This window comes from Lynx canadensis, chromosome A1, assembly GCF_007474595.2.
Source record: "Lynx canadensis isolate LIC74 chromosome A1, mLynCan4.pri.v2, whole genome shotgun sequence".
Taxonomy (NCBI): Eukaryota; Metazoa; Chordata; class Mammalia; order Carnivora; family Felidae; genus Lynx; species Lynx canadensis.
The window spans coordinates 133,405,173-133,417,518 of NC_044303.2; the positions used below are offsets into that span (position 1 = coordinate 133,405,173).

At 37.1% G+C, this 12,346-nt stretch overlaps 1 protein-coding gene across 6 annotated transcripts in view; it reads left to right on the top strand.

Annotated features, from left to right (window-relative positions):
* Window positions 1-464: 464 nt before the first annotated feature.
* SREK1 (splicing regulatory glutamic acid and lysine rich protein 1) overlaps window positions 465-12,346 on the top strand; it is a 45,276-nt gene continuing 33,394 nt past the window's right edge. For 2 of the 6 annotated variants that reach the window (XM_030322235.1, XM_030322231.1), the window contains exons 1-2: window positions 468-674; window positions 9,559-9,692. In XM_030322235.1, the coding sequence (XP_030178095.1) occupies window positions 514-674; window positions 9,559-9,692 (295 nt within the window). In that variant the 5' untranslated portion in view covers window positions 468-513. Of the gene's footprint in view, window positions 675-9,558; window positions 9,693-12,151; window positions 12,281-12,346 lie in introns of those variants that run through there. The other 4 variants (XM_030322220.1, XM_030322226.1, XM_030322243.1 and 1 more) reach the window with 3 other exon arrangements.

Sequence of the window (12,346 nt, forward strand, 5' to 3'; positions counted from 1 at the left end):
TAGTTGGGGCGGGGAAGCCGCCTATACGTGATCATGACCGGCGATAGTTTAGCCAAGCATTAATCTGTGATGCCCGAGAGGCATTCCTCCTTCACCGCCCCAGACCGGCAGGCCAGGCCTCTTGGTTCCCCAGTTCTACCTAGGGTAAAGACGGGAAAGACCTGGGTCTCCCCAATTACGCGAGCACAGAAATGTATTCAGTTGAAGCGAGGGGGGGATGGGGAACCCATAAAAATTCTGACGAAGACAAAACTAACAGGAGCTACCGCCTCGGGCACCCGGGAGCCCCAGGCTACAGCCTCCGCCGACCCGCCGGGTTGCCGGGGCGACGCTTCCGGCAGGCGCGCGCAGCCCTGGGAGCAGAGGAGTTGCGGAATGGGTGGCTAGACCTGCCCGCCTCCGTGAATTCGCCAGCGGGAGCGCGCTCGCGGCCGCGCGTACTTCGCTTTCCCGGCTCCGTCGCTGACGCGTCGTAGACGTTGGGGAGCGGGAGACAGCAGCAAGCGGGTCGGGATGAACCCCGGCGGCGGCTTCGGGTTGGCTTTAGGCTTCGGCCTCACCCCTACGGCGGTGATTCAGGTGACCAATCTGTCGTCGGCGGTGACCAGCGAGCAGATGCGTACGCTTTTTTCCTTCGTAGGAGAAATAGAGGAGCTGCGGCTCTACCCCCCGGAGTAAGTGCTCGAGCTTGGCTGGGGGAGGGGCGCGGGCGCCATAGAGACCTCGGGCACCGAGGCGTGGGGGAGAGCGCGGACGGGGGCGCGCTGTGCCCGTCACGTGATCTCCCGGGCTTACCTTGGTGCCCATGTTTGATTAGGGCACCCCGGCGCTGGGGCCCTGCGGTTCTGCTCTCCTTGTTAGTCTGACTTTGGGGGTTAACCTCTGATCGAACCGTTACAGAGAATGTAGAGAAGTTGTTTATTTTCGTGCCTCCCCGATTTGTGGTCTCCGCTGGGTCCTCGTATTCAGTGTCTCTCCTTTTTCTTTTTTCTTCCCGAACTTAAGATGGCCGCAGGTGGGCCCGGAATAGTCCTCATGGCAAACGCCTGTTAGCGTTCTTGTAATGTAAAAATCGCGGAGACCGCGCCGGACGAACTGTCCCACTTGTTAGGGCTTTAGTGTCAGGCCGTTGTGCTGATTACAAAGCCTGCGGCTGATGACAACTTGGAATTAGGGCTACCATTTGTTCTCTAGGGTGGTGTTCACAAATTCAGCATCTTCTTGTCTAATCTGACCGAGCCCATCCATGTTGTTAAAGATCATGTCTTTTCGCCCTTTTGGCAGCGGATTAAAATTTCCGCTTTGAAGGTCACACTGTCCTAAGCCTTTCAGAGAAAGTATTAGTCGGTGAAGGATTATCCTTGGTGTATGCTCTAAAAGTCTAGATCTTTATTGGCATTTAGAGCTTGCGGCCAATTCCCAAGTATGTATTTTGAAGTAAGATTTCCCTTGTACAGTACTGTGTACTCACAAAATTTGTAAGGGTTTACGGGTTCACATTCTTACACGCATAAACTTTTTTTTTTTTAATGGTAGAGCTTAGAATTTTAAAATAGTATTTTGTTCATTGTTTCAAAATCCTTTGAAGGAAGGGCTAGTAGTTGCCCAGGATTTCTTTCTTTCAAAAAAATTGTCTTTGACTTTTTGGTTCATTTCATAATGATGCACGTAGACCTATTTTTCTTTCGGTTTCTATGTGTAAGTATATCGCATGGCTACGGTATAAGATATTGGTAAAAGTTGGCATTTGGATTTAAATTTAAATTTTACTTTTTAAAGTTACTCTCTTTGTTTTGAAATATTTAATGCAAACTAAAAAGTTGAACGAATAACACCCACGTTTCCTTTATACCTGTATTCTTTCTTTACCAGTTGATTTTTTTCTCTGTCTCCCCCTCTAGCTATCTGCACCCTCTACACTTCCTCTTTCTTCCCATCTTTTTCAAAGTAGTTGCAGACCGCATGATTATTTTTTTCTCAACACTTAAGTCTCTCTCTTCAGAACAGGTACATTCTCCTACATTACCACAATACTATTAACGTGTCTAAGAAATTTAACACTGGTATATATAACAAGTAGTTCATATTTAAATTTAACCAATTATTATAATCATTTTTTTTCTTTTTCTTTTTTTGGTCTAGAATATAATCGGAAACCACCACTGCATTTAGATGCTACCTCCTTTAATCTAGAACAGTCCCCTGTTGCTTTTAAAAAAATATTCCGTAACAGTGATATTTTGTTTTGTAGTTTGTTTTGTAGAATGATGCATAATCTGGGTTTATATAGATTGTTTCAGATTAGATTGTTTATATTGATTAGATTCAGATAATACATTTTTTGTTCAAGAATACTTCATCATAAGTGCATGCACATACATATTTATTTATTGACTAGCTGTGGCATATATGGCTTGAATATCTTATTTAACTTTTGAAAATGATTTCTGCTATCTCTTCATTTAAGCATTCAGAACATTTCTTAATAACTGAGAAGTACTTGGAGGAGTGCTGTAGCCTTAGGAGTTGGATTCGAGCACTAAAATTTTGTACATGAACCCTTGTAAACTAACCTTGCTTTCAAGGTTGTGGTAATAAGTTGTCTCATAGGTAGAAGAAATAGTTCACAATGCCAACGTAATATCACTTTCATTGTTAAAACCAGGGTTAGGGTGGCAATATGCTGCCAGTTATAATGTGACCTTAGTAATGGGCTGTTTATTGAAATTAGATTTTCATTACTTGGAGTTTAAAAGTCAAAAAGAATAAAAAGCTTGTAAACATAGTGGAGTTAGTGTGTTACAAACTGTGATACATTTTGCAAAATTGTAACCTAAATATGACACATATGGGCCAGGAAAAATTCTTCAGTTTTTCCTCAAGTGCAGTCCCTTCCTGCTTTTCAAAAATATTGCCATGATTTAACAGTGTGTTTTCTGCTCTATAATGAAGTTGTCATAACCTAGTCTTTATATTAAAGATATATTTGTACATTTGAGCTGAAATGGATAACATTGCAATAGTAGTAGTAATGAAGACAGATATGATTGTTTTGCAGTCTCTTGGAAACTGTATTTTATGATTAATGTTTGGAAGCGGAGTTAGTATTTCATTTGTTTTAAATTTGGAAATATATTTCTTTAATAGAATGGGAAAATCATTTCTCATTAACATTTTAAGAATAAGTTGCTAATATGACAATTCAGATTTTAAATCTAACTTTTTTGGAATGAGGCAGTGATTCACTTTTTAATTTTTAAACATTGAGAATTAGTGTAAATATTCATTGTACATGTTTAAAATTCTCAATTGTGATCCTTTTTTGTGCAGCCGGCTGATAAATATCCAGAATTTTTTTTTTAGCTTGTTGCACAACAAATGAATATCATGTCATGAACACCTTTTTATGGCAGTAAAAAAATTTTTTGTGGTTTTTTTTCAGTAACCTTTTTTTTATTAGGTATAATGTACATACAGAAAAGTGAATGGATAAACATGCAGCTTGATGAATTTTCACAAAGCGAACATACCTGTGTAATCAGCATCCACATCAGGCTTATCTGCACCCTAGAAGTTTCCCATTGTCCCCTCCAAGTGACTAACCCCCAAAGGGTAATCCTATCCTGATTTTCAACACCATTTCTGACAACATCAACACCTATGTTGATTTTTTTGCTTACTGGTTTTCTTCACTTCTGTGGTCTTCAAAAATAGTAACAAGCAAGGGAAAATGTGTTAACTACTTACTTAGTTAAGAAAAATAGAATCAGTATAGTCATTTTATGAGACATAGAGAAAAAGAAACACCACTTAAGATCTTACCATCCTATCAAAACCTCTCTTCATTTCCATGTATTTGCCTGCAATTCTTTTTATATGTGCTTATTTTAATGTAGTGTAATAGAATGATTTATACACTGATAGTAAACTTTTTCGTTCCATGTGTAATAAGCGTTTTTTCATATTACTCTGTCTTATTTATAGTAATAACATTTTAAAGTCTGTAATTATGTCTTGTGTGTTTTTGAAATTCTATCACTGGATATATTGGTCACTTTTTTGGTGTTTTGAGTTTGTGGATTTTAGCTAGAAATGTGTATTTTTGATTGTCAACAGTGATTGGAGTGCCTTCTGGCATTTGATGGGCAAGTGTCAGTAATTCATAAGAAAATCTTAACATAAGGAAAAATTGTGCCATCCAAAGTATCGCTGTAGTCCTACTGGGAAATCATGTTATAAATTATGTGTCAGTTAATATTTTTATATATAAGTCCATGTACTTTGTCCATGCTTTGGATTATATCCTTTTTGATCTAACAATACTGGGTATATTATACCACATTGACTTTTAAAAAATTGTAGAGTGCCATTACCTGTTTAATGAAAAATAAAATAACCAGTTAGGGCCCACAAAATTTGATGCTCAAAAAAGTTGGTTCTGTAATTTCTGCATTAAACTCCTAGTCAGAAATTTCTGATTTTTTGGAAAAATGATTGTAGAAAGTTTTGCATTTGAAAAAAGAAACAAAATTGGATTCAGCAAATGAGGTTAAAGTAAAATCTGCTATACTTGGATACTGGTACTTTGTTCAGAAGCATACACTTAGAACAAATGGAATATGTAACATCCTTTTAAACATTAAAAATTAATTAAAATTAAAGCTTGGGTGACTTGGATGAGTGTCCGACTCTTGTTTTCGGCTCAGGTCATGATCCTAGGGTCATGGGACCGAACCCTCAGAGGCTTTATTGTCCCCAGTTCTCTCTCCCTCAAATAAAAAAAAAAAAATTTTTTTTAATTAAATAAAATTAAAATTCTAGGTCCAAATTACATTTATCTATTTATTTTTGTAAAGTTTATTTATTTTTGAGAGAGAAAGAGAGCACGTGCAAGCAAGTGGGGTAAGGGCAGAGAGAGAGGGAGACCGGAGACAGAGAATCCCAAGCAAGTTCTGTGCTGTCAGCACAGTCCAGTGCTGGGCTCTGAACTCATGAACTGTGAGATCATGACCTGAGCCAAAGTGAGGAGTTGGATGTTTAGCCAACTGAGTCACTGTGGAGCCTCCAAAGTTACGTTTAAAAATAATAATTCTATTTAATTAAAAACTAAGTCTATTTAAAAGTTTACACTTATTAGAATGAAAGACATAAGTATAAAAATTGGAAACAATGACTTATAAATACACATTTGTTGAGAAATTCATCATGTGTATTTAGACTTGCCACTGTATTGTATTTTAGATTATAATGTTCAAAATTAAAGTGTTAACTGTAAGCTGAACTTTATTTTGTATTTTTAGAAAGGTAATTGGAGATGAAGATAAAGAGAATTTCTTAGAGCACTGTGTAAACCATACCTAGATATCCACATTACTATGATAATATTGGGTCAGAACAGATCAACCTTTTCAACCCACTTCCTGGGCTTCTCAAATCTTAACGTGTAGTTGCTTTACTAACCAGTGTCCTATTTCCTACTCATCTGGATGTTTTAAATTTGAAGCGATGTGGTTTTAAGTAGGAGTATTGGAAAGTGCATTTTTAGTTTTCAACAGTGACGATTTAGGTTTCCATTCTCTCATAAAAGGACCTGTCAGTTTAGGCATGTCATCTCACTGGCAGTTTGTTAGGCTTTTGCAGATTTCAGTGCTAAAAGAGAGTGTGCTTGTAATTGCTAGGGCTTTAGTAGTTCTTTGTAATTATATGGTTTTTGGGGGGGGGGTGGTTTGCAAAAGACAGAAACACTGCTACCCAGTCTGGCTCAAGAAGAGGTAAAATTATTAAAAAGATGGATATATCTCTAAATTAACTAGGCCTCATGGGAACTGGGACTGGGAACCAGAAAGATACCAGCATCCAAGGTGATTATCTGCCTCTTCTCACAGGCTTTATTGTCCGCTCAGTTTGTTTCTGTGTATCTGCTCTATTTTCTTTGCGGACTTATTTTGTACTTGGTCATCTGGCATCTGGCCCAAGCCCTGACTCTAAGTGACTTTTCAGCCCAAGAGAGAGAATCTGATTGTTGCAAGTTCATTTGATCAAGCCATCCAAATGATAAGCTATTGGTTAGCCAGTGAAATGGGCCTTTGTGTCATGTGACTAATCAACTGTGACTAGAGGCCTCCCAAAATCTGATGAGGGTTTCATCTAAGGAAACTGCTAAGGCCTGTGCTGAAAGTGTATAGAATGTGGGGGGTACCTACCTAATCACTTTGTTATCTTAAAATGGTTTTCCAGAAGATTTGTAAACTTGAGCCTTGAATAAAAGTGGAATTACCATTCAAAAAGGAGAGGTAGGATATCATAGGCAAATGGAACAACATGTGCAGAGATGACCCAGATATTCAGAATGTGTTCTGGAAACCACAAATATTTCTAATGCCTGGATTTTGGGGTGAATTTATATGATAAAGCAATAACAGAAGCATGTCTTTGAGGAAATTTAAGCAGTGTGGAATGACATGACAAAATTTAGGGTTTAGAAAGATCACTCTGGCAGCTTTTGTGAAGACCATTATTAAGTAGTTCAGATTGGAGTCATTGTGATTTTTTTAGGAGCCATTGTAAATAATCTGGGTGAGAAATGATGAGGGCCTGAATTAAGGCCTTGATAATGACAGTGATAAAGGGATTAATGTGTACAAATATTTGGGATGCAGTCTTCACAGGACTTTATGAAGAAGATGAAGAAGAGTGAGGGTCAAGTATGGAAACAACCCCCAAATCTCAGTAGTTTTGTAAAAACAGCTTATTTTTAATGCTAAGCTTGCAGAGTAGGGAACTCTACTCACTGTGGTTGCTCACTCTGAGATGAAGCTGATGTAGCAGCCACCCATTTCTTGAATGTGGCTAGTCACTGTGGCAGAGGAAAAGAGCCAAGTGGTGGCCCTTAAAGCTCCTGAATGTCAATTCTGCTCATATTTAATTGGCCAAAACAAGTTGCATAGCCACACTTAACTTCAGGGAACAAAGACATAGATTTTTACCATGTAGTCAGAAGAGATTTGGAAATGTTTAGGGAACTGTACTAATGACGGTTACATTTAGTGACTCCAGATTCATAACATGGGTAATACAGTGATGTTTTTAACTGAGAGATGAAGTATAGGACAGGGACCAGGATTGGTGAGAAAGAGGGATGATGAATTTATTTTAGACCCAATAAGTTTTGGGGGATGGGCCCTGTGACCATCACGGTGCAGTATTCCAGCAAGCACTTAGATCTGGGAGTCTAAAGCTCAAGAAAGGCTTCAATTGGAGATTGGGTAATGTAAAGGTGAGTTAAGTCTAGAGGTGAATGTTTTTACCTCAGTGACAAATTCATAAAGTGCTGGTCTTAGTTGTTTGGGGGTTGGGGTAGTCATTGTTGGAGAGTGCCTGTGGAAGCCTGAACTGGATAGGCTTAGGTAGGAGTGAATTGGGTTGGGTTGGGTGAGAAAGAGGTAGTTTGATTTTGTTAACTTGTATTACCCTGTTTATGTTAATAGTATAAATAGTTTCAAGTTCTAAATGCAAATGTGTTCTGTTATCACAGTATTTTATTAATAGCATTAATATGTATGTTTAACCATTGTCAAGATGGATATGTTGCTTTATGTAAAAGATTTTTTTTTAATTTTGAAAACGGCTTCTGTTTGTGGAATTGCTAATTAAATAGTACATTAAGATGCTTTAAAATTCTGTATTAGTTGAATGAATAAGATTGCATGAGATTTGGATTTAGATGATTAGACTTAGACTGAAGTCCCAGTTTTGCCATTTACTCAGGTTAGGATTATGGTCAACTTCCGTGATCTCTTTTGTAAAGTAAATGCCTTACTGCACAACGCAAATATGATACTTTTCAAATGGTCTATTTGTTTATTTTTTAATGTTTATTTATTTTTGAGAGAGAGAGACACAGACAATGCAAGTGCAGGAGGGACAGAGAGAGGGAGACAGAGTCTGAAGGAGGCCCCAGGCTCTGAGCTGTCACCACAGAGCCTGATGCGGGGCTCAAACCCACGAGATGTGAGATCATGACCTGGGCTGAAGTCGGATGCTTAACCGACCGAGCCACCCAGGAGCCCCTGGTCTCTCCTGTTTTAGTGTGAAATATCTTAATGCTTTAAAGGACTGTATATATTATATATTAGGTATATATTTAGCTTCGGTGGCTTTTGTCCTTGCTAAAGACAGTTTTAGACTTTAATTGAACATAATCGTGGACAGATTGACAAAATGATCATCACTGAGATATTTTGGAATCTAAAAAGATGGATTCATATTCTGGAAAAACTGCTTTCATCTGGGCTGTGTCTGGCTTGCCAGACTGAACTGAATCTGATAGGATTTAGAAGGGTCTATGCTTTTCTGGGTATAAAATATGTAAAATTTTGTTTGTAAAATCTTTTGTCTGGAAAATCGCAATGCTGCCTAGGGTAAAGCAGTGTAGTATATGCAAAACACCTTAATTTTCATACCATGATGTCTGTCTGTAAGATTCTGGTGAAGTTTTTAGTTAAAAGGTTTGGAAATGGTTACAAAATTTGAAGTCTTGAGGATTGGGGCTTCTATAAAGTGATTGTGCCTATTGATGATGTACTGGTTGAACATTTTTGGGTTAAATCAACTGTTTTCATGTTTCACTCTGATTAAGTACTCATTAATTTACATGTCAAGTTTTTACCGATGAGGTGATAGGCCTTCCTAAATTGCTGTCACCCTTTGCAGGCAAATTACCATTAAAAGACTAAATTTTGCCTGGTGCAGCCACTCCAGACAGCAGTATGGAGGTTCCTCAAAAAGTTAAAAATAGAACTACCCTACCATCCAGCAGTTGCACTACTAGGTATTTACCCAAAGAATACAAAAATACTGATTCAGAGGGGGTACATGCACCTCGATGTTTATAGCCAAATTATGGAAATAGCACAAATGTCCCATTGACTGGTGAATGGACAAAGAAGACACACACACACACACACACACACACACAGTGGAATATTACTCGGCATAAGAAAGAATGAAATCTTGCCATTTGCAATGAAATGGATGGAGCTGAAGAGTCTTATGCTGGGCGTATTAAGTCAGAGAAAGACAAATACTTTGTGATTTCACTCATATGTGGAATTTAAGAAACAGAACAAATGAGCAAAGGGAAAAGGAGACAAACCAGGAAACAGACTCTTAACTACAGAGAACAAACTAATGGTTACCAGAGGAGCTGTGGGTGAGGGGATGGGTTAAATAGGTGATGGGGATTAAGGAGTGCACTTGCTGTGATGAGCACTACCAGGTGATGTATGGAAGTGTTGAATCACTATATTGTAACCTTGAAACTAATACTACCCTGTGTGTTTACTGGAATTTGAATAAAAACTTTAAAAAGGCTAAGTTTTCATGTCTTAATGAAGACATTAATGAAAGACATTTTCATGTCTTAATGATTCTTAGCAGTCAAAATTCTTGTCTTGATTATGTAAGACTGTGTAAAGATCTGAGAAAGAAATTTCAAATGAAAATGACAAAATCAGCCAAATGTTTATTAGTCCAATTGTTTTTCTTTTTATTTTGCAGCAACACACCTCTTGCTTTTTCTTCCAAAGTATGTTATGTTAAGTTTCGTGACCCATCAAGTGTTGGCGTGGCCCAGCATCTAACTAACACGGTTTTTATTGACAGAGCTCTGATAGTTGTACCTTGTGCAGAAGGTTGGTATCTTATGTGTTTTTTTTCTATTATTGTAATCTCTGTCCTGTGTGTTACTACCTTTGGCTTTCCTAGAAATTGGTAGGTAGATAGTACTCTGTTGTGTGTGTGTGCATGTGTGTATGAATGAAATTTGGAGAAGGAAATAATTTTTACCTAATAATAAAATATATTAAAATGGTTGACTTACTACTTCTATATGCTTGAGATTTAATAGCCAAACATTTAAAAATTTCATGAATTACTTGGCTTCTCTGGTTTGCTTTTGTTTTTTGTAGTTAATTTGCAAGTTGTAAACGAAGCTTTCTGAAATTAAAATATTAGGGTGGTAGGGGAAATTATTTTTAATATGTAAATAAGTGAGCATTTGCCCCTATATATACAATATTAATTGTATTACATAAATAAAAGCTATGCATTTTGCCAAATTGGGGATAAATGGTATTTGTAAGAAAAATATTCATAATTTAATCTCTGACGTATCCTCGTAAGGTAATTCACCTTGTTGCTGGGACCATTATTTTATATTCAGTGTGACTGCTGTGCAACTGAAATTTATGTTTTTATTTTAATGGCTTGCTTTTCTTGGAGGGTAGGTTGGGTAATTGAAGAAAAATAATGGAAAGTAATTTTCCAAGGCCTCCATCAAGGAAATAGATGTTGAAGATGGGAACAAGGCCAAAGCCTTACAGAGCTAATTATTACTAATACTTATTTTTTAGTAACTTCTATTTACAGATCATTCACATATAATAGGCTGTGCTGAATTTGACAGTTCTAGTGTGTGATTAACTTTTATTCAGAGTACAGATTATGGCATGTGTACATGGATTTTAGAATAGGTTATTATAATTTAAATGTCTTTAAAACTTGTTTTCACTAGCGGATGGTAAATGTTTTATAACATAAAAAATTTACCTGGAACAATTTAATGAATTTTCATATGTCATGTTTTAAAAACCTCTTTTAGATATCAGGTTAATATTAAAATAACCTAGTATATGGTAAACATTGCTGTGCTTCGAAAGTTTTATACTTATTTCAGAATGCCTATTCTGGGATGTCAGAAACATTATAGTTAGATACAGTGAGCTCCATTCTGTTGGTTTTGAAGTCCCAGAATAGCACATTCTGTATTTTTTCAGATAAATTTGAAAGTCTTTTCCCATGCCTGGGGTTTAGAACGGAGTAGGGGGAATAAAATGGGTTAAAGGTAATTATTTGTTGAATCCCCATCCTTACCTGTTGATCTGTAAGTGGACCGTGAGCCCACAGTTGGAGAGCAAGGTGAGAAAGCTGGTAATGGTTTAGTTGTGCATATCAAGTTCCTATCAGTTTCATGCCAGGTAAACTGCACGGGAAAAAAGAAATTAGTATATTAATTGGGAATATTAATCATATCTGAAAATTATGCCATCACCAGCACAGGACCTTGTATTATGTTAGCTCATTACTGAATTGGAAGGAAGAATACTTACCAGTGTTGCTTCGTTGGAACCTTGCTATATTCCATTGATTTTTTTTCATCTATTTGAGAAGCCCAGACCGTTATTTGTCATAAGTTTTCAAGGTTATGGGTGTGTAAGAGGTTCCCTTTTTTTGTTTGTTTTGCTTAATAAAGATTAATAAATACAAATTTATTATAATAGCCCTTGAGTATTACTAGTGTTGCCATTTTGAGACCATTTCACTGGTTTTGAACATGAAAGTTTAGTTGTATTTTAGAGCACTGACCGATAAAATAATTGGTATTAGAGAAGCATTCAGATACACATTTTTCACTAGTTTAACTAAATACCACAGAATGACTTTATAGAAACTGAACTATGTTACAGTGAGCTGTCAAAGATCTGATTATGTGCTGCAAGCAAAGTTATGATGTATTGTTATACTAAAAGAGTAGCAAAGTGAGTTTGAAGTAAACCAAAGTGAAGAGTTCCCGTGGAGTAAGTTCTCTTAGAGGAGATGGGTGCTGTAAACATTCTTGTGTTCACTTTACTGACTGCATTCTTTCTTTGATGTTACAGAAACAGCATTATGAAAGAAACGAGAAAACCATAGAAACAGTTTTAAGAAAATTTTTTCAGTTTCTTTCAATTTGCTGTTTTTGTAATGCAGACAGTTTTGTAACAAGCTCCTAAAGCTGTATAAGTAATGTTTGGTGTGTAAGTTTCCTACAGAGTAAGCATTAACTATTGTTAACGAAACATGCCATTTCAAAATAAAATATACTTTCATTATACTTGTCCAAATATGACCTTTTTGTTGTTGCGTGCATCTCAGATTTCTTTTTTATAAATGTTAACACTTAGAAAAAGATAAGGTCAAACATAACAAGGGTGTCAAGCCTAATCATCAGTCGTAACTTTATGTCCACATTTTCTGGTAGATGGATTTTGACTATTAATTTGGTTTTGTATGTTTTCTCTATGTGATATTTGTGCATTATTAGATGACTAGACTGGCCAAGGCAGACCTGTTACACTTGCCTGAGTTAGGCATTGTTTGCCATGCCACTAAACCTGCCGTCAAGTGAAACCTTCATTGGGGAAATGAGATCGGAGTCTGAACCGCAGAAGATGGACGCCCTGTCTCTGTTTTTTATTGTTTTACTTTAATTTCATTTCTTTTTCTTTATTTTGTCCCTTTTTTTTGT